Source organism: Miniopterus schreibersii (assembly GCF_964146895.1).
Source record: "Miniopterus schreibersii genome assembly, chromosome: 9".
Classification (NCBI taxonomy): Eukaryota; Metazoa; Chordata; class Mammalia; order Chiroptera; family Miniopteridae; genus Miniopterus; species Miniopterus schreibersii.
Genome location: NC_138118.1, coordinates 6,482,244 through 6,506,928, shown reverse-complemented (window position 1 = coordinate 6,506,928; position 24,685 = coordinate 6,482,244). Strand labels below are relative to the sequence as shown.

General features: G+C 58.3%; 2 protein-coding genes across 2 annotated transcripts; one reads left to right on the top strand and one right to left on the bottom strand.

Moving 5' to 3' along the window:
- The first annotated feature begins 113 nt into the window (after positions 1-113).
- ZYX (zyxin) lies at positions 114-9,140 on the top strand. The gene is made up of 10 exons (XM_081148034.1): positions 114-360; positions 479-698; positions 1,130-1,317; positions 1,452-1,544; positions 1,647-2,207; positions 6,170-6,290; positions 6,433-6,602; positions 6,722-6,900; positions 7,662-7,782; positions 8,565-9,140. Exons 1-10 carry the CDS (start codon positions 196-198, stop codon positions 8,667-8,669), a joined length of 1,923 nt encoding a protein of 640 aa, XP_081004160.1. The 5' UTR covers positions 114-195; the 3' UTR covers positions 8,670-9,140.
- Positions 9,141-9,185: 45 nt separating this feature from the next.
- On the bottom strand, positions 9,186-24,173 carry EPHA1 (EPH receptor A1). Its single transcript, XM_081148029.1, has 18 exons — positions 24,009-24,173; positions 22,962-23,026; positions 18,403-18,684; positions 16,872-17,268; positions 16,478-16,633; positions 15,874-16,218; positions 15,619-15,746; positions 15,246-15,396; positions 14,695-14,788; positions 14,435-14,490; positions 13,494-13,619; positions 12,468-12,653; positions 12,251-12,312; positions 11,923-12,129; positions 11,628-11,777; positions 11,163-11,356; positions 9,630-9,785; positions 9,186-9,548 (listed from the first exon to the last, which is right to left on the bottom strand). The coding sequence occupies exons 1-18, from the start codon at positions 24,094-24,096 to the stop codon at positions 9,470-9,472; spliced, it is 2,922 nt and encodes a 973-aa protein (XP_081004155.1). The 5' UTR covers positions 24,097-24,173; the 3' UTR covers positions 9,186-9,469.
- Positions 24,174-24,685: the final 512 nt, after the last annotated feature.

Here is a 24,685-nt window from a genome sequence, read left to right as displayed (position 1 = left end):
GCGGAGGGGGGCAAGTCAGGAAATGACATCAGAGGCTCGGGCTCGGGGAGGGGTGGTCGGCGGCGGGCGCGGGGGCGGGGGGACCTCGGCTGGGGCTCGGGCCCCGGGGCAGGACCAGGGCCCCTTCCTGGGGGAGTTTCCTGCCGCGCCCGCCCGCCCCGCGTCTCCCCGCCCCCTCTCGGGGCCGCTCCTTGTATGGTCTGCGCGCCGCGCTCTCCCCGCCCCCGCCCTCCGCCCTGCGCTCTGCGCTCTGCGTCCCTCCAGCGCCCGGCGAGAGGCGGCTCGGGACCGGGACGCACGGCGCGCGGACCAGGCGCCCAGGCGGCCCCCCGAGACGCGGCGCGCGCGCTCCGGCCCGCGGTGAGGCGCGGGCAGCCACCCACGGGGAGGGCACGCGGGGACGCCGCGGGGAGCCGGGCCCGCCCCGGGGTCTGCGCCCGGCTCGGCGCCGCGTAACCCGGCCACCCACCCCCCGCAGCCCGGCGCGGCCATGGCGGCCCCCCGCCCGTCCCCCGCGATCTCCGTCTCCGTCTCGGCGCCGGCTTTCTACGCCCCGCAGAAGAAGTTCGCCCCGGTGGTGGCCCCGAAGCCCAAAGTGAATCCTTTCCGGCCCGGGGACAGCGAGCCTCTCCCGGGCGCCGGGGCCCAGCGCGCACAGATGGGCCGGGTGGGCGAGATCCCGCCGCCGCCCCCGGAAGGTACGCGGCCGGGCGGGGGGCGGGGGCTGCGGGGCAGCGGCTTCGGGGTTGGGGGTATCTGGAAAGGTTGCGGCGGAGGGGGCAGGGCGCAGCCACCCTGTCCCGAGCAGATGTTCTTACCTCATCGTGGAGCTCGTGGCTGGGAGCCAGGGTTCCTGGGACCCGTCCAAGTCCCCCGCCTGGGGGCGGGAGGTGGGAACGTGGGGCACGAGTCTCCCCTCGGGGTCCCTTTTCCGAAATGTAACGGGAGCTGCCCCCAGTCCTGCGCCGAGCCCCCTGCCGTTCCTGACCCCGTGCTCCCTGCGCGCCCTGCGCCCCCCTTTCCTCCCCTCGTGCCCCGGCACCCTTGGGAGAGTTCTTGGGCGAGGGGAACTTAGCGAAGCCGGTAGAGGGGCCCCTGCTGACCACCCCCTTTCTCCTCGGTACCCCAGATCTCCCCTTACCGCCGCCTCCCCTCCTTGAGGACGTCGAGGGCGCCCTGGGAGGTGCCTTCCCACCGCCCCCTCCCCCAGTCGACGACCTGTTTCCCTCCGCACCCCTGGAGGAGGAGATCTTCCCTACCCCACCGCCTCCACCGGAGGAGGGGGGGCCCGAGGCCCCGGCCCCGCTCCCACCGCAGGTACGGAGCCTGGGGGGGGCAGCCGCGCAGGGACCCCCGAGGGAAGGAGAGGAAGGCGCGCCCGTGCGCCTATGCCCTGTCGGGGGCGGTGGGGTGGAAGGCTGGGATGGGCGCCCTGACCCTTCACCCTCTAGCCCAGGGAGAAGGTGAGCAGTATCGATCTGGAGATAGACTCTCTGTCCTCGCTGCTGGATGACATGACCAAGAATGATCCCTTCAAAGCCCGGGTAAGGAACCGGAGAGAAGGAAAGAAGCGGGGGCAGAGCTGCGGGGGGGACAGAGCACCCCCCTGCAATCACACTTCCCTTCTCCTCTGCCTCCCCTTGCAGGTGTCATCTGGATATGTACCCCCACCTGTGGCCACTCCGTTCATTTCCAAGACCAGTACTAAGCCTGCAGCTGGGGGCACGGCACCCTTGCCTCCTTGGAAGGCTCCTTCTAGCTCCCAGCCTGTGCCCCAGGCTCCGGCTCCCAGCCAGGCACAGTTCCACATGCAGCCCCAGCCTCAGCCCCAGCCCCAGGCCAAGCCTCAGGTCCAGCTCCATGTCCAGTCTCAGCCTCAGCCTCAGCCTCAGCCTCAGCCTCAGCCTCAGCCTCAGCCCCAGCCCCAGCCTGTGCCTTTGGTTAACAGCCAGTCTCGAGGTCCCCCAGTCCCAAAGTTTTCTCCAGTGACTCCCAAGTTTACTCCTGTGGCTTCCAAGTTCAGCCCTGGAGCTCCAAGTGGACCGGGGCCACAGCCCAATCAAAAGCTGGGGCCCCCTCAAGCTCCCTCTTCCACTGGCACAGGCTCCCCTCAGCCCCCCAGCTTCACCTATGCTCAGCAGAGGGAGAAGCCCCGAGTGCAGGAGAAGCAGCATCCAGTGCCCACCCCAGCTCAAAACCAAAACCAGGTGAGGGCGGGTGGGAGGACCAGGCAGACACCTGGGTGCTGGGGGCAGGGGGGCAAGTCAGGAGCCAGAGAATGGGGGCAAAGGAGTTTCTGGGCGGGGGTGGGATACGAGTTTCCAGCCTCTAGGTTTGGATTAGTGGTAAGAGCTTTTCTGGAGGGGGCCTGGCAGGGGCAGGGGCTCGGTGGGCCTGACTGGGAGTGGGGAGCAGCACAGGCTCTGAATTAGGTGGAGGGTTTGGTGGCCCATCCCTAACGCCCTGCCCCTGAATGTTAAAGGGGAGGGTGAGCTCATCACCAGTCCAACCCTGGTTCTTCCTCCTTCTTGGAATCTTGAGTTAAATTCTGTTCTCTGAGCACTCTCACTGCCCGAGGGCCCAGCTGGTGATAAGAGTGCCTGCACTGGCTGAGCCAGCATCTGCTGAGTGCCAAGCACTGTGCTCTGTGCTCCGGGCGGAAGGGATCTCTCAAAGAGGTTAGCCTGAGGCAGTCAGCTGGACCTGGGATAGAATTCCCAGCTCCTCATCTCACTACATCCTAGGCAAGTGAGGTGAACGCCGAGCCTCAGTTTCCCGTCTTTGAAATAACGCTATCCACTCCGTACAGCGGTTGTGAAGATTGAGGTGATGCATAGAGAGTGCTGGGGTCTCTGTCTAGCACCTGAGTGCCCCGGATTGAAAAGTTCTCATTCCCGCCTTCTAGTTCAGGAGACTTCGAGAGTTGAAGGGACCCTGCGGGTCATCTAGTCCAAGCAGCCACAGAGTGAATGGGCAGCGGGAGTGTCTGTCCCTGTGTGGGCAGGCACGGGCGCAGCAGGAGGGGATGCCAAGTGCCCATGAGTTGTGCAGGATCCTGTGTTGCAGGAGCTCAAGCCAGGGAGCGAGCGTGGGGCCGGCCGCTTAGGGAAGGCATCCTGGCGCTGGTGTCCTTTGAAGGATGGTTGGACTTAAGAATCCAGAGAGGAGAGCGAAGGGGGCCGGGGTGGGAGTAGCATGAGCAAAGCTCAAGGGCACAGATCCACTAGAGTGTTCGGGAACTAGAAAGTGGAAGGTTCCTCTGGGGAGTTTTAGAGGTATAGAGGGGTAGGTGGGAGCCCAAGGGAGCCTGTCAGTCCTGGCAAGTCCTTCATGGTTTTCGAGTGGGTGTGTGGCTGGGTTGGGGGACTGGTGACTGCCATGCTTTTGGAAGCTTTTGGGACTGTTTACAGCAGAGGTGTGGACTAGAAGTAGGAGGTCAGTGACGTGTGGGAATGAGAGCTGTCGCAAAAGGAAATGCCTCCAGGCCCTGGTAGCTGATAAGCAGTTGGTAGGAAGGGGGGGGGTGAGGGATAAATAAGTGCCCGGCGTGTTGGGGGAATGAATGACGGTAATGCTGACCAAATAGAGAAGTGGAGAAGGGGAAATGCTTTGGACCGGAAGAGGAGGGGTCCAGCTGTCAGCGTGTTGAGCAACAGTTCCAGGAGGACTTGCCTTCAGCTCGGACTGTCATGCTGTTAGAAACGGAGGACTGGGTTTTGGGAGAGGCCTGGGACTCGGGGTCATCATGGGGGGCAGTGGTACTGAAGCAGTCCCGGGGCTGACGCAGCAGGAGCTGCGGGCCTGGGAGGAACCCTGGGCTCACACTGGTCATGTGGGGGTTGGGGAGACGATGGCAGAAGGAAGAGGGGCCTCAGGTCACGGTGGCATCTCGAGGGACAGATCTGATGGCTGAGGAGCTCTTCGGTGGGGGCTTGAAGAGGTCGAGGACTACAAGAAGGCCACAGATTTGACTGTTTGGAAGTCACCGATGGCCGAGCGGTGGTCCATCTGTGCCCCGTAGCGGGGACGGTGAAAGGAGTTGTGAGAAGATGGAGTTGCCGAAGAGGCTTCTTGGGGAGCTGGCAGAGAGGTGGGACTAGGGCAGGGCCTGTGTGTGTGTGTCGTTTTTCCAGGTCAGGGGAGGGGGCTCAGGTATGTGTTTGAGCCGGGAGGAAGAAGTTGGTGGAGGAGGGGTGCCTGAGCAGGGCCTGCTGCTGGGATGAGCCTGGAGGAGAGGTGGTGGCGGCCCCCCTGCTGTGGCCTTCCCAGAGCAAGGTCAGTGTCACCACAGGGTTTCTGTGGAAAAGAGGAACACTGAGGGAGCTTGGGCTGGCCGGCTTCCATCTTCTCAGTCATGCAGGAGGTGAGGTCACTGGTGAGAGCCAGGGAGCGAGGGGCTTGAGGAGATGGAAAGGTTTGGAGCAGCTGCTGTGGGGAAGGAAGGACAGCCAGACGACAGACTGGCTGAGGGCCCTGCAGTGTTTTGTGTTTGGTGAACTCACTCTGCAGCTTTTGGTGATCTCTGTACATATTTCTGTAGCCCTGCGGCAGAAACAGGAAGCGGGTGGCGTGGCCAGGGCTGAGATTGGGCCAGATAAGTGACAGTGGCTCAGGGTGGCTAGAGTGGCTGGGAGAGTCTAGTAGAAATAGGTGGTCATGGGGCCAGGCTTGGGGAGGCACAGGGGGAGGGCTGGGAGGCGGGAGAAGAAAGCCTGTCTGAGTAGGTTTCTTCAGTGGGTATGCAGGGGGAAGGGGGAGGAAGTGTGGTTGGGGGTCAAGTCCAGGGTCTTGGAGGTAAAGAGACTCATGACTCTCAGGTCCAGGGTGTCCCATGGTAGAAGGTGCCTGAGATGGAGGGACGTTTGGGGCCACTGGGGTTGAGGAGCTAGAGGTCTGAATGCCATGGGCATCGAAGCTGTGGCATTTACGCTGGCAGGCAGAGAGGGAAAAGTGACTGGTGAGTGAGTCCTGAAGGAGCAGGGATACCCACGAGGAGCTGATGTACACGAATAGTTCATACTTCCAAAGAGTGGGACAGGCATTTACAATAGCACCAGAGAGCAAGAGCTGGCGGAGTCCTTCTGTCCCCAAGATGCCAGGAGGGGAAGACTGGGAGAGGAAAAAAATAGTAGAGCCTACACTGAGGGGGTGGCTCATGGGGGATACAGGGCAGGAGTCTGCAGGGCAAATGGCTAAGAGCCTGGGCTTCTGTGTGTCTGCTTTGGGCAGGCGCAGCCCTGTCTGGATGCAGATGGGGTGAGGGTGCTGGGCCCGGGCTGAGGGGAAGGGGGCTGTGGGAGGAGGTAGCTGGGAGACAGGCGCCAGGTGTTATGGGATGGAGGCATGGGCAGGTAGAACACGCAGTGGCCACAGTCCTGCGTGGACTTCTCCAGTAACGGAGAAGACCAGCCAGCGTTCCTGTCGGAGCATCTCATGGCGATGCTGGTGCAGGTCACAGCCCCCGTGGCGCCTCCTCCTGGTACCTGCCAGGTCCCTGCAGTACCCCCTCACCCCACTCCCACCCCCAAGCTCTCTCAGGATCCCCTACATAGTGGGATCCCCAGGTATGGGCTGGCCTAGGAGAGGCCCTTCCTGAGGCCTCCAGGGGAAGAAGTGAGGCCAGGTGGACCAGGAACCCCTGTCTCAGGAGGGACCCGGACCTCTCGAGTAGAGGGCTGGGGGCTGGGCTGCTGCAGACAGCTCTGGTTTAACCTGCCTGTGTTGTATCCTCACGCTGACAGGGCTGCTCAGCAGCAGGCGGGCCGGGTAGGTGTGTGCGCGCCTGAGTGCGCAGGCCCCTGCGCCGACCTCTTCCGTGGGGGGCCATGTCCGAGCATGCTCTGTGGAGTTGGTGCGTGGTCTGGTGTGTTCGGTGCTTCAGTGACCTGAGCTGCTGTGTGCGTGGCCTCCGTCTGCTCCGTCATTCTGGCCTGTCTGTGGCTGCCCAGGGGGGTTTGGGCAAAGCGGGTGGAAGGGTCACCCCCTTCCCCTTATTCGTGTGGTGCTGGGGTCTGGGAGGGGCGGTGAGGGGCTTTCGGGGTCAAACCTGAGCACCTGGGAAATGGGAGGTGAGTTAGTCCTTCTTGGAAGAAAGTGGATAAGGTGGTTGGGGAGTGTTCTTGGACGGGGTGACCCTTGACAGGGTATAAAGAGGGTGTTGGGGTTTCAGGTGCGCTCCCCTGGGGCCCCAGGACCTCTGTCTCTGAAGGAGGTGGAGGAGCTGGAGCAGCTGACCCAGCAGCTCATGCAGGACATGGAGAATCCTCAGCGGCAGACCGTGACTGTCAGTGGTGAGCCCACCCCCTCCCTCCTGGGACATCTGTCCCCCGCTCTGTTACTGTGCCGGCCATACCTGTGGCCCTACTCCCTCTTCGAGCCAGCGGATCCCTGACAAGCTTCCTCATGTTTGTTTATCTTCTCTGGCCTTCCCAGAGTCCTGTGGCCGGTGTCACCAGCCCCTGGCACGTGCGCAGCCCGCAGTTCGTGCCCTGGGACAGCTGTTCCACATCACCTGCTTTACCTGCCACCAGTGTGAGCAGCAGCTGCAGGGACAGCAGTTCTACAGCCTGGAGGGGGCACCGTACTGTGAGGGCTGCTACACTGTGAGTCGGGTGTGGGGCCGAGGCCACCCCAGGGCCCGGCCGGGGGTGGGGCAGACATGGGACAGACCGGCCTTGGCAGCCGGTTGTTGGGTACCAGTCTCCTCCTGCTTCCTCCTCAGGACACCCTGGAGAAGTGCAACACCTGTGGGCAGCCCATCACTGACCGCATGCTGAGGGCCACGGGCAAAGCCTACCACCCTCAGTGCTTCACCTGTGTGGTCTGCGCCTGCCCCCTGGAGGGCACCTCCTTCATCGTGGACCAGGCCAACCGGCCCCACTGCGTCCCTGACTACCACAGGTAAGGACCCGCCACAGCCTCGGGGCTCTTCTCTGGGGCCAGCCATGGTGTGTCTGGGAGCCAGGCTGCCCCTCTGACCCCAAGACAGCTCCAAACCCCTGGTCTTGCTTTCTGGCCCCATGTCCTGTCTGGAGATGGTAGGGACCGGTTCCAGGGGCCTTGGGCCTAGGAAATGTCTTGCTCCTGGCCAGCCCTCTGGCCCCTGGCTCACTGAGGCTTCTCTTAGTTGTGGTCTTAGTTTCAGCAACATGTGCTGGAGTGACTTCATTCCACACAGGCCAAGTTCTAGAAGTTCCTTTGGAGAGTTGTTTGGAACTCTGGTTTCCCCCTAGGAAGTGCTTACAAGGTGGCTACTTTCTCAGGCCGGCAGCAAAATCCCGTAAGGTGGCTAAAGGGCGGTACAGGGGCCCTGCAGAATCTGGCCCCCACCTCTGTGTCTGAGGTGTGCGTTTCAGAATTGCACCTTGGGTGGCCAAGGCTTAATGTCCCTCTGTACCCCCCAGCAGTCAGGCAGGGTCACCTGTGGGTGGGGGGTGGACTAGGGTCAGGGGTCCAGGGATGGGACGTATCCCTTGATAAGGGCAGTTACGGCAGCTGGTCTTAGGCCTTTCTGTTGGGCTTGCTCTACCTCGAGATGGGGGGCAAGATGGGCAGAGAAGCCGGCCCTTTGCCAGGCCCCCGCTGCCTGCTCTCCCCGTGGTCTGGTGGCAGGCCGTGTGCCCTTTCCGCATCCTGACGCGCGCCGCCTTGCTCCCCTCCAGGCAGTACGCGCCCAGGTGCTCTGTCTGTGCAGAGCCCATCATGCCTGAGCCTGGCCGGGAGGAGACTGTGCGAGTGGTCGCCCTGGACAAGAACTTCCACATGAAGTGCTACAAGTGTGAGGTCAGTGTTCCCGTGGCCCCCGAGGGCTGGGACGGGTGGGGATACTGCTCCCTGGCCCTGTGGTGGGCAGTGCCAGCCTGCAGTTTTGAGGGTGATCAGTGGCAGCGCCCAGGCCCGCCCCGCTCGATGCCTTGGTCAGGGCAGGAAGGGCGGAGTGGGGTTCCTGTGGGGTTGCTGAGTTACAGATAAACTGAGATAGGAGACCGAGCAGTGGTGGGGAAGGGTGCGGTGCTTTGTGGTGGCCGGGTTAGGGTCTCAGGTTCAGAACAAAGGAGAGGCGGACCGGCCAGGCCAGTGTGGCTCAGCGGTTGAGCATCAACCTATGATCCAAGAGATCACAGTTTGATTCCCCGTCAGGGCACATGCCCGGGGTTGCAGGCTCCATCCCCAGTAGGGGGTGTGCAGGGGCGGCTGATCAATGGCTCTCGCAGCATTGATGTTTCTGTCTCTCTTTCTCCCTCTCTGAAATCAATAAAGACGTTTAAATTTAAAAAAACACACACACAAAAAACAGAGTCAGAACAGAGCTGAGACAGGTGGGAGAAGCCCCGGGTCCTTTATTGGGGTGGGTGCAGCTCTAGGCACTGCCCATCCTCCTACAGGAGGCCTAGGGGGCAAAAGTGATAGTGGGGATGAGTGGGGGTGGGGGTCGCTGGGCAGGGCATGCAGACCATGAGGACAGCAGCTCTGAGCCATGAAGCACTTGGCCTTCCTAGTGCAAATGTGGGAGCGTGGGGGGTGCACAGGGGCCCTTCCCACCAGCAAGTCCTTCTTCCTCCTAGGACTGCGGCAAGGGGCTGTCCATTGAGGCGGACGACAATGGCTGCTTCCCCCTGGACGGCCACGTGCTCTGCCGGAAGTGCCACACAGCCAGAGCCCAGACCTGAGTGAGGACTGGCCCCTTCTCCACAGGGAGTTCATTCCCCATCAGCCCGACCACCCACACTGAGAGCACCCTGCTGCTCCACTGGCCCCGCCCCCTGAGTTATTTTTTTATGTCTAGCCCCTCCCTCCATTCCAAACCTCACCCAGTATACCAAGGACCCTGATTCAGGGCCCCAACTGGACCCAGGCTGCAGAGTCCCAGCCCTGGGTTTCCAGTTCTCTCCCATCCTGCAGGGACCTCCCACCACCCTCCAGGTACCCCACCTGAGGGTCGCCAGGTTGAGCGCTGCTGCTTTCACTGCTGCACCGCTGGCCTCCCCGAGCAGCCTCTACTCTGCTTGCTGAGGGCCAGGAGTCCCCAAGCCCCAGGGAGTCTGGGCTGGGTTGGGCTCACTGGCCTGGACATTCCCACCCACCCCCATGCTGCCAGGTTGTGGCTACAGCTATAAATAAAAACACCTTGTTTTCCAGAATTCTTAGCAGTTGACTCCTTTGTGCTACAGATGGAAGAGATGGAGGGATTAAAAAACCGGGGCCAAGGTGAAAACTCAGCTCCTGTTTATTTATAAAAATATATATGTGTATGTATATATATATTAAACCCTCCCCCAGCCCCCTCCCAGCACTATGGTTTTACTTCTACCCCAACAGTTCTTTTGAAAAGTCTCCCAGGCTCCAGATGTGAGTTCCTTAGGGAAGGGTGGGCGGGAGCAGCACCAAGGCCTGGTAGGCTGAGGGAAGGGATGTGAGTGACCCTGGCCCCACCCTTGCTTCCTGAGGACAGGGTGGGGGAGGGGAGGGCTCAGTCCTTGAATCCCTGAATACTGCAAAGAATGCGCTTCTGGTGTCCCGGCAGCGTGATCCCCATCTGCACCAGGTCCCTGTGGTCAAGGAAGGGGGTCGGTGAGTGTGCGGGCTCAAACCCCAGCCACCCACCCCAGCCGGGTCCCCAGGCTCCTTACTCCACTGTCAGGTCCAGCACACACTCCATGGTGTCCAGCCCGGCTGAGCGGAAGTGCAGAATGTAGCGTTTCATGCGAATGGACTCCAGCCACTCGGGGACGCTTCGATAGGGGATCCCGTCTGAGCCGCTCAAGCTGGGCAGGCGAAGGGTCACCCTGTGGGACATGGGCTACCTCAGTCACACAGCGGGAGGCAGGGGCTGTCCTCCAGTTGGCTTTCCTGAAACCAGGGCTCAGCCTGTGAGCATCTGGGGCCAGCATCCAAGCTCGTGTCTGGGCATAGAGATTATCTAGACTTTGTGGATTAGCCAGGCCATTGTCTGTGAACCCATTTCCTGGCCTGTTTCCTGGTGCGCTCACAGCAGCGGGCAGGCTGACAGTCCTGGGGGAGGTGGCAGCCCTGCCAGTTCCCAACTCTAGGTTACCACCAGCCCATCTCCCCTGGAGCAGCCAGTTCTGGGAACGTATCCACTATCCCAGCTGAGATGAAGCAGAGGCGGGGGCCTGGGTGTGGTCCTGCCTCTCCAGGGTGGCCCCTTGAGTTCTGGGAGCAGCCCCTGCTTGCCACCTCCAACCTTGGCTGTTACTCTTGCACTCTGACACCCACAATACAATGAGTGTTCCTGTACTAAAGCCAGCCAGAGCCAAAAACCATTAGCAAAGTAAATCTACTGGGGGGAAAATATCCAACATTCCAGAAAGATTAGCACATGCAGTCTCCAGTGTATGAGGGAGTTGTGCTCCGAAAGACAGTTTCAAAAGTTGGAGCTTGAAACATATTTTCTCCCCAGAAACAAGGTTATATATGGTGGTTTGATACACAGGCCGGCAGGCCAGGGCTGGTTTTCCTGATAAAGCATGCGAAGTCCAGCCTTGCCTGCCTCCCGCCTTCTCCACATCCTGCCAATGTTTTTGGTAAAATGCAATTCTGACTTTGTGCCTCCCCTGGACAGTTTTTAAAAACGGGTCAATAGTTCTCTGTGCTCAGGTCGAAGTCCAAACTTCTCAGCAGAGCTGGTCCTTTTCATACTGACCCTCCTATCTCTCCAGCTTCATCTCTGGCCACTGGCCCTGAGCTGGGTGCTGGGTCACCCTGCACTATTTGCAATCAGTTTGCCCTCAGCTCTCCAAACCCACGCTGGGCAGGTGATCTGGGAGCCTTCCCAGACCCCACAAAGCTGCCCCTCGAAGTCATGACACATCCCATTGTCTATCGCTTGCCAGATTCTGTCTTCCCCACCCCAGTCTAAAACCAAGCTCCCTGGAGCAGGTGTCAGCTTGTAAGCCCTGCTCATATCTGCTTCCCACCTCACTGTTTGCTTTCTATCTTCTATCAAATTACAGCTATCAAGGGTGGGACCGCATCTCCATCAAGGTGGCCACTCCCCAAGGGTGCACACGGTGGTCAGGCCTCCTAAGCTGGACTCCGTCTGGAGCTTTGCAGGCCCAGCACCTGGTGGAGGTGTCTGACCGCCCATCCCCATTCTCTTGGGCCTGCCCTCCGAGTGCTGTCCCCCTCCCCTGTGTGGTTACTTGGGATCAAAGTTGGCCATGGTCCGAAGGGTGTGGGGGGTGTTCAGCAATTGCTCCAGCTGTGTCTTCAGCTGGTGGAAGCGGGGCCGGTGGCCACAGTGATAGGCCCAGCAGCCCTTCATCAGTTCATAGAGAGCGGCAGGGCAGTCCACGGGCGGGGGCAGCCGGTACCCATCCTCGATGCTCTTCATTACCTACGGAGGGGAGAGAGCAAGAGAGGCCTGAGGCAGGAAGCTAACCTGGAGCCCATAAGAAATCTGTTCATGCAAGATCATTGCAAAGGATCCCTAACCTCCCCCCACCCCCACCCCGACCACTTGTAAGGAGAACAGGGTGTGAGGCAAAGGGGACCAGAGGGGACAGAAGGGCAGGAAAACTGGGTCAGGAAGAAGAAATTGGGATATGTACAGGGAGAGCCATGGGAGGATTTGGGAGAAGACTGGTATGGCTAGTACCCGGGCTCACCTCCTGATTGCTCATCTCCCCGTAGGGCTTGTCCCCAAAACTCAGCACCTCCCACATCACAATCCCGAAGCTCCACACGTCACTGGCCGTGGTGAAGATCCGATGGGCAATGGCTTCAGGTGCTGTCCAACGGATGGGGATCTTTCCTCCCTAATAGGGCATGTAGGACAGAAAGGTGATGAGTTCCAGAGCATTGCGTCCACACCAGCACGCGTCCTGTATTTGTTGTACATGTGTGTCAGTACTCATGACATGAAATTGTGTTTGCGAATGTGTATGTGGTGAGTGCTCTCACCTGGGTTTCATAGGTACCATCAAACTCGTTCAGGAGACGGGTGAGGCCAAAGTCAGACACCTTGCAGCACAGGTTCTGATTCACTAAGATGTTCCTGGCGGCCAGGTCCCGGTGGACATAATTACGGTCACTGAGGTAGGTCATACCAGATGCAATGCCCAGCAGCATGGCCACCAGCTGCCCGGGGACCAGCTGGTCCTCCCGCTCCTGCAGCAGGGTGAACAGGAAGGTTAGAGGATGGGCAGGGCTGCCTCTTTGCAGACCAGGAGCCAACACCCGGGGCTCCATGGTGCATCGCCCTTCCCAGCTGGTCCTCTGCCCTCCTCACCCTCAGGAAGGCATCCAGGGCTCCATTCTCCATAAACTCCGTGATGATCATGATGGGCTTTCCTGAGACACAAAACACATCACCATGGCAGCCTCCACCCCATCTCCGCCCAAAACCACCATAACCAGATTTCCTACCCTTGGCAAAACAGCTTCCCTCCACTTCTGGTGGTCTCACCCCCTTCCCCCACCCACACTCTGGAGACCAATCCTCGTACTCTTTGTGACAACGCCTTCCAGGTGCAGAATGTGTGGATGGTGGAACTGGCCCATGATTGTTGCCTCTCGGAGGAAGTTCCACCACTGGCCGTCTGGAGACGTGTCCTTCAAGGTCTTAATGGCCACAGTCTTGCAGTCCTGGTTGGGGATTCTCAGGGTCCCTTGATATACTTCCCCAAACTCTCCTGGGTGGAAAGAAAACAGGGTCATGGCCCGATGCACTGTCAGGCTCCCCACAGGGGACGGATGACATCCTTTGGTCCCCTAGATTTTTCTTTTCTGGATCAGAAACCTGGTGTGTCCTTTCTAGAGCAAAGGCTGGGTTGTACTTCCTAGGGAAGGGGACAGGAGTCGGGGACAGGAGTGCATTTCTGCAACCTGTTCAGCACTGTCTCCTGGGTCAGCACGGTTGTTGGCAAACAGCAGGTGCTCAGTAAATGCTGGGACAGTGGGGGCTGTGCATGGTACTGGGGTGTGTTCATGAAGGGCAGGCTGGTCCACGGCCAGAGCACAGTGACAGGGGAGGCTGACCATTGCCATTCTCTTCCGTGAGTTCCTCTGGTCAAGCTTGGCCGGCCTGGCCGTGCAATCAGCATGGACACTGCCAAGCTTTGTTCTCTGCTCAGATCCATTTTCCCCGGTGACCCAAGGGATCGGGGCAGCCCAAGGACACTGGGCCCTGGTGCGGTGTGATGGGGGGTGAGGAAGGCTCTCAACCTCTCCCACGTTCGTTTGGGAACCATCTGCGAAGAGCCCAATCCTGAGCACAGTGACCCCCCTATTGACAAGGACAATGTGTCCAATGCTCTTTATCAGAAACTCTGAAACCACAGAGACAGACTGTGTATGAGGCAGGGGCTGCTCCAGGACACTCGATAAGGGGGCTAGAAGACAACCACGGCCGTTCAAGGACAGAGGGTTGGGCAGAGGGAACTCATCTGGGAGCTCTCTAGCCAGCTGGGCTCCACGGGGAACGCCAAGGAGGCGGCTCGGTGCTGCCACCCAGAGGGGCCAGCTGGGCTCACCTTCCCCTATGACAGTGTCCACGATCAGCCAGGAGGGATCGAGCTCCTGGGTGAAGTCCAGGGCCCCCTGGGCGGGGTCGTCATATGCCTGGAGGTCCACATAAGGCTTCAGCCACAGCTTGTCCTCTGCGGAGAGAACAGGGGAGGCTCAGCCAGAGGAGCGCCACCTTCAGGGCTCCGAAGTGATGGGGGCCTCATTTTTCTGTTCCCCGAGGAGTCCTGTTTTGGCTGGAGTGGGAGAAAGTCTCTAATCTCAGCAATGGAGCCTCCACCGCCAGCTTCTCTTCCTCTTGTCCATGCGCAGAGTTCCTGTGTCCTCACGTCCCGAGGCCCAGAGCAGTGGGCTGGAACCCAGGCCCAAGACTGTCGTGGCCTCGAGTCACCCAGGCTTCCCATCCCTCGTGACCTGGGCTTCAAAGGCCTTACCCTTCCCCCTCGCCCCTGCGCGCCAGGCTCCTCCGATCACTCACGCCTCGTTCGCATTCCCAGACAGACCTCACTCCCACCCTGTCACTTGGATGGACTGCTGACTCCCTGATTTGGGGGCATCTAATGAGGTGACTGGCAGGAAGCCCATATGCCTTGGAGGACTTCAGGGAGCCTGCCAGGCCGTCCCCCTCCCACCCGGCCTCAGCCCAGGCCTGGCCAGCCAGGTTGGGGGAGGCTGCACAGAGCCCGGGTGCTGGTACAGTGGCACCAGCAGCTAGCAGGTAATTGCACAGAGCCTCTGGGGCACCATCAGCACAAAGTTAATTAACCAAAGTTAATTAGGTAGCAAAACACGAGAAGCCTAAAGACAATAGAGCTCACTTGTGCCCCCAGAGTTGGGTTCCTCGGTCCCGTCCCAGGGGCACCTCCCAATACATATGCATGCGCCCATGCACACACGCACATACACATGCACACACGCACGCACACGTGCACAGGTGCTCCTAGCTCACCTCCGTCCACATTGGTGACACGATCAAGCTGCCTCTGCTGCCGTCGCCGACGTTTCCTGTAGGTAGGGGTGGGGATGGTTTATTTGGGGTCCCAGGACCACGTCAGGGGCCCAATGGCCTCTGGTTGAGTTTTCCAGGGTGCAGGGTGACGGTGGGGGCACAGTGGAGCTTTGGTGCTAGGGAATGTTGGGGCTGCATTCGGGGGCTTCTGATTAGACAGGGGACCCAGGATAGTGGCTGGGGAGGGGCAGGGGCGGCACCTGGAGCAGAAGACAAAGATCCCGAGCAGCAGCCCCACACCTAGCAGCGTCCCGATGATGGCCACGATCTCGCCTCCAGTCAGGCCCCTGGAAACTGTGGCACACAAGGTGAGGAGGTCTGGGGGGCCAGAGTCCACAGGGACGATGGAGACCAGAAGGGCAAGCCCCGGGGCAGGGCTCTCTGCGAGCCTCAGGTGTGTGTCCCCTTCCTGGGAGACAGGTGTGTGAGAGAGGGAGCAGCGGGCAAGGGCTGCCCACAGGGACTGTCAGCTCGGGCTGCTGAGGCTGGGCGCTCTCTGAGCCTTGAGGAGAGTTGAGGATGCTGGCTGGCGGTACCCAGCGTCGGGAGGTGTGTATGAGATCACTGTGGGGAGGGGGCTTGGTGTGAGTCTCCCCTGAAGCGGCTTCTGCCTGTGTGTGGGCGCATGTGTGCACACGTGTGTGTGTGTGGAGAGAGAGGAAGGGTCACCGACTGGAACAGGGTCTCAGAAGCCTCACGGGGATGACAGGTGTCTGTGTGTTTGGGGCAGAACAAAGGATAAGCCACCCACCTGGCGGGCTTGTCCGGAACTCATGGTCAGGGGAGAAAGGGCCAGGGCCCAGCGGTGTCAGCATGCGGACCCTGACAATGTACTTGGTGTCTGGCTGCAGCTCCGTCAGCAGGACCCTGGGTTCCAGCACCGTCTGGTGCCGTTCTTCATCCTGTGGGTGGGGACTCGTGTTGACTGGGCTGGGCAGAGCCAGACCTGGAGGAGGGGCGGGGAGATCTTGGGAGCACATGGGGAGGGGATGGGTTGGGAAACAGTCCTGGCAGGGATCTGTGTAGGCTTTTGTCCCAGGAGAGCGATCCTGCACCCCTGCTAGGATGTTGGAGTGTGCAAGTCACGGACACGGAGACCCGGAGACTCTCAGCTGCTTCCTCACCTGGTTCAGAATGTGTAGCTCGTAGGTCAGGTTCCCGCCGGGGCTGCGGGGCCGGGACCCTGCCCAGGTCAGTTCCAGCTGCCTGGGCTCCTTCTTGACCAGCCTCAGGGTTAGGCCTGATAGAGACTCTACATCCAGAGGGTTCCAGTGGATTTGGAAGAAAGGAAATAACTTGAGTAGGTTTTCGTTTGCTTCCTGCCCATCAATTTGTTCCCGTGGTTTCCTCCAGGGCCAACCCTTGCCCAGGCCCCTCACCTGTGTGCCCCATGCTGATGCTGAGCCAGGCGCTGGCAGGCTGGGAGCTGCCCAGGACCGACACTCCATTTTCCGCTTCAACGCAAAAGGTGTAGTTGGCGTAGGGTTCGAGGCCATCAACTCGCACAGCAGGCGTGGTGAGCCCACTGGCCCTGGGGGAGAAGCGCACATTCCCCCCACAGGGCTGGCAGGGGCCTTCGCCTTGCGCTGCTCCCCGACACTGAGAACACACCACGCTGTACCTCACATCCTGGCGCCCCCCCGTATCTGCTGGGGCTGCCCAACGCAGGGAGAGCTGAGTTCCCGAAACAGAGAAGCTCAGGTTTTGAGGGATGGAAGGGGGACCTGTGGGAGAAGAGGGGCCATCAGGAGGAGACAAAGCTGCTGGCTCCCCACCACCCCAGGACATTTTACTGTTACTGTGGGGAAAGTAGCTTAACCTGGGCTCTGCATTCTTCCAGGGGAGCAGAGGAATCCTGAAGGGTCCGGCACCCCAGTCGGTCAGTGCCCAATACTTGATAAGCTCTGGGCAGTTCCAACCCTACCATGGGCCGAGCAAAGACCCCACCTCCTCCAGATGGCCAGGCCCTGCCCCAGGACTCACGCGTGCACGCCACCTGCGGGCCCTCCCCGGGGGCTCGGTAGTGGCCACTGTCACAGATACAGAAGGTGGCCCCTTCAGACTCGGCCGAGCTGTGTTGGGGGCACTTGAGACAATGGGGTGAGTCCACATCCGCCCGGTAGGAGCCACTTGGGCAGGCTGGGGAGAGAGTCACAGAGCTGTGCTTGAGCGGTGTTTCTACAGGTAGAATCACACCCTTCCCCCATCCCTGTAGCGGAAACACCCCTGATGTGTCTCCCTGGGGCCCTCAGACACCCACTTAGTTAAATAATCTCTGATATGGAGCCCTGGTTTCCCTCCCTCCTTTGGCACCCTGGACACTGTCCCCCTCCCCCGAGTCCCTGCAGGTTGTCACCACCTCCTCCAGCCTCCTTACCAAGGCATCCCTCTCCACCTTCCTCATAGCCAGGCTCACAGTGGCACCTCCCCACTGGCACCAACCACTGGCCATCGGAGCTGCAGTGCATGCGGGGTGCTCCCGAGGGGCCGGAGCTGGCCTGGGCGTGGGGCAAGCAGGTCCCCGTCACTTCCACCAGCCCGTTGGGTCCAGGGAGAGTGTCCGGGAATTGGGCCAAGCCGTGCACGGTCTCAGGGCAGCGCAGGTAGAACACCCGTACGGACACCAGGGCCACACAGGCCCCGGGGTTGTGGAAAGCGAGGTAGAGGCCTCGGCGGGACAGGTGGCCCAGGGAGCAGAGCTCTGAGTTCATTTTCACGGCGCCCGATGCGAGGTCTCGGATGGTGAAGCTCTGGTCTGCAGCCACAGTGGTGACCTGGGAAGAAGGTGGGGGGAGGGGGGGCAGCCACACAACAGAAAAGATTGCTTGTTTAATACTTAACAATCATACAACCAAAAACCGAGAGCTTCTTACATGTGAGCTACCAAGCTGAGCATTTGAGTGCCTTGTGCTACTGAGTCGGTGCAATGACCCTGAGAGGTGGGATGAGCAGCCATCCCGTCCAACAGATGAGGAGACCAAGGCTGGGAGAGGTCAGAGACCTTGTCTGAGACCACACAGCTAGGTTTCGAACCCAGGCCGTGGAGCTACAGGTCATATAAGGTCTGCTGTTCCAGGCTCTGGTCCCGCCTCAGTGCCCATGGGGTGCTGATCAGTTATAGAGTGTGTCGTAATTAATTTATCATGAACAACAAACTTTACAACATTGTCTCTTTGGGGAAAAATGTGAGCACATCCTTTAATCATCTCCTAACTCTTCAGCATTCCAGTGCATTTTTTTTTTTTTGAGTAGGAAAAGAAAGGGATGGTACAGGAGACAGCCTGCAGAGAACCATCTTCCTGCACAACTCTAGCCATGCTCATGGGGATGGGCATGCAAGGACGTCCTGGGTACGGATGGAAGAAGTTGAAACTCCCCTGCCCTGCCCTGCCCTGCCCTGCCCTGCCCTGCCCTGCCCCCACCAGGGCATGCTGTTACCTCAGTGGATGCCTGCAAACGCCTCTACAATGGATGAGGCTGGCACTGGAAACCAAAGCTCAGAGAGGTTAAGTGATGGGCCCAAAGTCGGGACACAGCAAAAAAGGTTCTCGAATCCAGTTCTTGTGAACTCTAGTCCCACTGTCTTTTCGTTCTCTGACACCTAGATTCTCTTCCTGTTTCTGGCACCTTCTCTCTCTCTTTTTTTTTTCTTAGAGAGAGAAACTTCTATTGATGTGAGAGAGACACTTCTATTGGTTGTCTCCCACATGAGCCCATCTGGCAACTGAATATGTGCCCTTAGCTGGAATCGAACCCAGGACCCTTTAGTCCGCAGGCCGACGCTGTAACCACGGAGCCAAACCGGCTAGGGCTGGCACCTTCTCTTTTTCTTAGCTGAGTGGGGACATGGAAAGCAGCGAGGCAGGGATCAGGGTCAGGACCCAACTGGCACCGAGGGGTGAAAGTACCTTCTGGAACATGGGCCGCCGGAGCTGAACGCCCACGTCCTGGTCACTCTCCATGAACAGAAAGTTGAAGGTCTCCTTGCAGCCCAGAGGCCCGGCTCCCCCGGGGAAACTCTTACAGTCGCGCACGGTGAACTGAAGCTCCACGAGGACCCGCGAGGGCTCCTCCCCGCGGTAGATCCAATTGGAACGAAGCCAGTGGTCGGTGTCCCCGCCTCCTTGCACTGGGCAGTCTTGATACATGTACAGGGGTGTCCCATTCAGCATCTGCTGTACCCCGCTCCACTGCCAGAAGAAAGGCAAAGTCAGGCTCCCCGTATCTCCTGCTCCCCAGACCCCGATTTTCTAGAGCTGATGGCAAGGAGGTTGGCATCCGAGCCTCCCAGATTCATGCTATTTGTCCTGCCCTCTCCCCACCCCTGAGCCCCAGGATAGGAGGTTAAGTGTTAGGGTCAGGGATTTATTTGGATGTAGGAGGGGTAAGACAACACCCCCTGTGCCTTCCTAGACAGCCCTTCCCCCTTCCATGAGCCCATCCTAAGTGCAAGCATCTGAGCAGTGTTGACCTACTTCATCAGCGGAGCTCTCAAGTACCCCAAGGGCAGGCTTTCCTAGCAAAAGCCCATTCACAAAGCCTTTCTGCCTACTTGTTCAGAGACTGTGTTTAATGCTGAGGCCCCTAGGCTTTTGGAGAGCAAGAGGCAGCAAGGAACTGTTCTGTGTAAGGGAATCTCTGCCCTGGCTGGTGTGGTTCAGTGGTTAGGTGTCGTCCAATGCACAGAAGGGCTGCTGGTTCAATTCCTGGTCAGGGCAGGGCACATGCCCAGGTTGTGGGCTCTATCTCCTGTGGGGGGCATGCAGGAGGCAGCTGATCAATGTTCCCCTCTCTCCTTCTCCCTTCCTCTCTCTCTCTAAAAAAAAAAAAATCAATAAAAACATATTTAAAAAATAATAAGGGAATCTCACTCTCTCCAACATGCGTTCCAGGAACGGCCACATCAAAATCAGCAACTCTAAAACACCATCCAGTTCAGCCCCCTTAATTTCTTTTACAGTAAGAGAATTTTAAACTTAGTTAATGACCTCTTGTCCTACATCGTGCTCACCATGGGGAAACAATTATAAGCTCACCCCATGAGGAAACTGAGTCACAGCAAGGTCAAATGACTTGCCCAAGGCACTCAGCTATTACAAGGCAGAGCTGGGATGTGGACCCAGGCCCTCTAGGCTCCTGAGTGTATGCTGCTAATTATTATGTCTCTATGTGCTTATTATAAAAAGTCAAACAACAAAAATTTACATATATTAAAAAGTGAAAGTTTTCCCATGTGTCCACCCCTCTACCAGAGGAAGCCACTTTTAACAGTTTGGAGTAAAACTTTACAGACCATTTTCAGTGCCCATAGAGAAATGTCTGAATGTTTTTATGTTTTTATGTTGAACGTATGTGTTCAACATAAATGTTTTTTAAAAACATACAAGCATTATTCTATAAGCTACTATTTTGCTTTTTGAAAGATGTCCATATGAGTGTATATAGATCTGCCTAATTCTTTTTATCAAGCCATAAAACTGTTGTCCATTGTATAGATTTACCAGAATTTATTTAATCGTTCACCTATTGTTGTGCATTTAGGTAGCTTTTAGTTGTTGTTTTTTTTTAAGTAAACATATACAGATTTCTATAAGATTTCTATAGAACTGCTATATCAAAAGGTAAACATATTATGCATTTTATAAGAAGATATTGGCAAATTGTCCTCCAAAAAGTCTTATCAGTTTCTACTTCCACCAATAATGCCTGAGAGCTCATTTTCTCCAAAGCTCATCAACACTGGATATGAATAATTTTCTTACTTTTGGCTAGTCGTATAGACAAGACACAGCTTCCTGCCATTTTAATTGACATTTGAGAGGAGGTTGTATGTTTCTCTTTTGTTCACTGGCTATTTGTATTTTTTTTTTCTTATTGTCTTTAAGTTTTGTGGTAATTTGCTGGGCTATTTGTATTTTTACGCAATTACCTGTTGCCTGATATTCTATCGTTATATTTATTGATTTATAACTGAATTTATTGGGGTGGTCATTATTATCTTTTGACTCTTCATTTGGATGATTTTTAAAAAAGTATTATAGACATTAATCACTTGCTTGAAATGCAGGTTTCAAATATTTTTTCCCTGTCTGTCACGCCACTTTACTTCACTAATGATGTCTTTGATGTTGCCACATATTTAAATTTTTCTATAATAACATCTATAGTCTTTCCCTGTATGATTCTGGGATTGTGTGCTTTGTTTGGGAGGCTGTACCACCCCAAACTTATGAAGATCTTCTATATTTTCTCCTAATACTTTTTTAGGTTTCACTTTAGGTCTAGATTTTAATCTCCCTAGAATCTTTGTGTGTGTGTGTATAGTGTGAAGGGGAGATGTAAATCTGCCCTTTTTTTTTTTTTTTAAATTATAGACATCCAATTGTCTGTTTATTGACAAGCTTACACTTGGCGCATTGATTTGCAATTCCAGTGTTACCACATACTAACATCTCATGCATGTGGGCTTGTTTTTGAACATTCTATTCTGTGCCATTGGCCTGAGTATTTTTGTGCAATGACAAACTTTCACGATAGTTGATGTATAGCATGTTCTGGTGACTGGGCAAGTGTCCCATTTCATTATTCTTCCTTTTCCAAAAATACTAGCTATTTGTAAGTATTTTCCCTGCCAGACATCTTAGAAAGAAACTCCAAAATTCTATAAAATATTCCATTGATACTTTGGTTGCAACCCCCTTATTTTATAGAGAAGAGACTAGGAGGCCCTTACCTGAGAAATTCATTTTCCCAGGGGCTGTCATTCCACTATGATGCATGGGCACCCCTGGCTACTCTCAGCTCTGGGAAAAGGCAAGAAACCAGGAATTTGGGGTGGCGTGGGGCAGGCGCAGAGTTCTGCATTATGTTAGGGAGTTCACAGATTAGGCCAGGAGTGGCAAGGCTCTGAAGCTGGGGTGACGGAAGGCACCCCGAGCCTGTTCTGAAGAGGCAGCTGTGATGAGGAAGCCAAGTGGAAGGCATGCATGTGGCGGAAGGCAGGTGGGAGGGCGGTGGGTGGTTAACGTGCAGCTCATTAGCTGGCCTGCAGCTGGGGCCAGGAGAAGCAGATGTTCCCAGCTGTAACTCGCCTCTCGGTTCCAGCGGCGAGCCAGGGGGAGAACCAGCTGCCCGGGATCAGCCACAAGGATCCTTTCACTTACCACTCAGGCGCTGCTGGCTGCTACGTGGGTACATTCTGGGGAGCCTGGACCTGAGTGTGTGTTTTGAAAAGATGAGGGGGAGGAAAGAGCACAGCAGGACAGTGGGAGTGTGTGAGCAAGGCTGTCTTCCTGCCCTCCTGGTGCTGTTCAGCCTGAGCTGCGGAAGGCAAAGGCGCCTGGCTTCCACTCCGGCCCGGTTAGGGAAGAGTAATTTGGGTGGAGGTGGCAGGGGCACAGCAAAGGCCCGTGGGAGCCAGCAGGTGGACCTGCAGCCCTCATTGTGGGGTGATTAGCCGGTTTATGAGATGAGGCGCCTATTAGGGCTGGCCTAATCCAGGACTTTCCAAGCAGCCCCTCCTGTAGGATACATTATGGTTTAGTCTATTAATTATAATTACAGGCTACTCTGTGGGAGAGCCGAGATTGAGCCAGGACCCTAGGACCCAGAGGGAAAGAAAGCAAGTCACCCCAACCCCAAGAATAGAGGCTGATTCCCACTGGACTAGGAAAGGGAAAAGGGGGCACCCAGAGAATGGGGTGTAGGACCAGAGGGAAGAGAAGCCCAAGGCCGGAGACCTGGAGGCCAAGGCAACTGGGCCAGCCTCCCATGGTTCCTGGACAGTGTTGCAGAGGCGCCAGAGGTGTCCCCTGGGACTCACAGGATCCTGCCTCTGCTCCCTGGGTTTTAGGCATATCCAGGGGACTCGGAGCAGACCTGAACAGCTGGCAGGCACGGTCCGCCTGCCCTGGGATGGATGGAGGAGGTGCCACAGGCGCGGGGACCCCTACTGAGGCAGCTTCTAACTTTGGGGGGCTCACACACCCTTTGAAGAATGCGATGAAAACCCTGCCTGTCCTCTCCAGAAAAAGATGCCCACACACAGACACAATTTTGAACACACTTTTGTGGGACTCCCTGCCCCCCTGGAGCCTATCTGTGCAACTCCGGGGGGATCAATGGACCTCGGGTTGAGGGTACTTTTCTGTTTTGGTCTTAGCCCTCAACTATCACCAGGATGGTCAGCTCTCTCCCCAGACGGTCCGCGGAGGTACTCAGCCCTCCCTCACGGGGGCAGGTGGTGGGGGGAGCCAGGCACTGAAGCATTCATCATGGGGTGAAGCCTGACCCCCCAAGTCCCATTCAAAAGGCTCTCTGAGTCACCTCCCCTCCCCCTCCCCTCCCAGAGGAGAGGCTTCCAGTTTTTCCTGCTCTTGCCTCCGTTCCTCCGCCCGCCTCTCCGCCCCGTTTCCCACTGGCCCTCAGCCTTGAGCCAACCTCAACTCCCCCCTTCCCTGACACTCACCCCATCCTCGGGATCCAGCAGCCAGCCCAGCTCTCCCTGTGAGGTGCTCGTGTCCATCAGAGTGACTGAAGGTGGGGAGGAAAGAGGCCTGTCACCTCCGGGAGGAGGCCCCAGCACGTGCAGCACACACATTCCTCATTCTGGGGCCCCAGCCCCCCAGGCTCCCGCATCCTGTTCCTAGCAGCTGGGACTTCCTGAGGCTTAAGGGGAGTGAAGAGTTCCTGGGACTAAGAGCCTCTTGTCCTCTGGAGTGTGACAGGAGGAAAGCAAAGGGGGGCAAGGGTTGGAGGGCTGGATCTTTGACCAAAGTCAAGGCAGGAAGCATTAGGGAGAGGTGCCACACAGCAGGCTTGCACCCTCTCACTCCGTGGGGGACCCCGTCAGCTGCAGAAATGGAAGGGTGCGTGGCCAGACAGTTGCTCAGCCTCTGGGGGCCTGTGTGGGTAGGATGCAGACGCCCAGCCTTAGAGGTGGCTCCTGGGCAGGAGGCTCTCACCACGGGCAAGAGGCCTGCTCTGCCTGTGTTTGGAGTTGTGGAGTTGGGGTACAAGGCACAACTCTGAGTCTGGGAAGTTGGGGGAGCAGAGCTGGAAGGCTTGCCCCCCTGCACCCCGAGTTCCAACCCTTCCCCCATGGGCAGGTGTCCCTGTCGCCCAGCTTAGGTTGACAATGAGGCGACTTCCCACCTCCGACTTCAGATCTCTGGGTTGGGCACCTGAGGCTGGGACTCCCTGAGCACGAGCCCCCCCTCCCTTTGCTTCCCCCCCCCGCCCCCCCTCATTGCTGGGGTGGGAATCTGGAAGCTGCCCCTCGCACCCCACCCCCAGGCGCAAACTGCTGCCCAGCAGGGGCGGGGGTGACTGGCCAGAGAAAGCAGCTGCCAGGGGTCAAAGAGCAAAGATTGGCCCGGCCAGTCGATGCCCCGGCGGCCGATCCAACTAGAGCGCTGGAGAGGGGCGCGAGGAAAAGGCCTCTCAGGAATGCCGGCTCCCCGAGGGGGTGCCAGGCGGGCCAGGGCAGGGGGCGCCTCGGGGGCGGGGGCTGTACCTTCCTTGGCGCGCGCCCCCGGGGGCAGCGGGGCGCAGAGCAGCAGCGGCAGCAGCAGCCCGAGCCCCAGGGGCCAGCGCCGCTCCATGGCGCGGGGCCGGGACCTGGGACAGTGGCGCGCACGGCGGCGCCGGGTCGCGAGGACTGGGGAGCGCTCCGCGGGCCTGGTGCGGGCGGGGGGCGGGGCCGGCGCCGGGGGGCGGAGCCCGGGCCTCACCTGGATCACCTTCTTAAAGGGACAGTAGGGCAGGGAGGAAACTCGCTCGACAGGTAATTAACTTCCAAAACCAGAGGCGTCTGGGCCGGAACGAGGCTGCGGGCGCCGCCTACTGGGTGGGATTGGGAACTGGCTCGCCGGGTCCTGACCCTGACCCCCTGCCAACCTAGTCTGGGTGCAGCCTTTGGCCTGAGTCTGCCTGGGACTCGAACCCCGGCCTCGTGTCCCTCCCGCTCCCTTTCTGCAAGGGCCCAGCACCGCGACGGACCCCGGAGGAAGGCAGGGCTGGGAAAAGCTTAGGTAACCACGACGCAGGGCGGGGTCCGCCCTCCGAGAAGCACCTGGAAGGCTGGCAGGGGCAGCCAACTCAGCAGGGGTGGGTGGGTGCGTGGGTGTGTCGGGGGGACTTGATGTGAGTCTTCAGGAAGCGGGGGTGTGAGCTGGGTTTTGCGTGGCAGGG

What these genes read in the sequence shown, in the direction of transcription:
- ZYX (XM_081148034.1), top strand. Translation starts at nt 196, where the DNA reads ATGGTCTGCGCGCCGCGCTCTCCCCGCCCCCGCCCTCCGCCCTGCGCT. An exon ending in CGGCCCCGCTCCCACCGCAG is followed by an intron (nt 1,318 to 1,451) that starts GTACGGAGCCTG and finishes TTCACCCTCTAG; the next exon opens with CCCAGGGAGAAGGTGAGCAG. An exon ending in TGAAGTGCTACAAGTGTGAG is followed by an intron (nt 7,783 to 8,564) that starts GTCAGTGTTCCC and finishes TCTTCCTCCTAG; the next exon opens with GACTGCGGCAAGGGGCTGTC.
- EPHA1 (XM_081148029.1), bottom strand. Translation starts at nt 24,096, where the DNA reads ATGGAGCGGCGCTGGCCCCTGGGGCTCGGGCTGCTGCTGCCGCTGCTG. An exon ending in CATCAGCATGGGGCACACAG is followed by an intron (nt 15,747 to 15,873) that starts GTGAGGGGCCTG and finishes CTCTGGATGTAG; the next exon opens with AGTCTCTATCAGGCCTAACC. An exon ending in TGTCACCAATGTGGACGGAG is followed by an intron (nt 13,620 to 14,434) that starts GTGAGCTAGGAG and finishes TTCTCTCCGCAG; the next exon opens with AGGACAAGCTGTGGCTGAAG.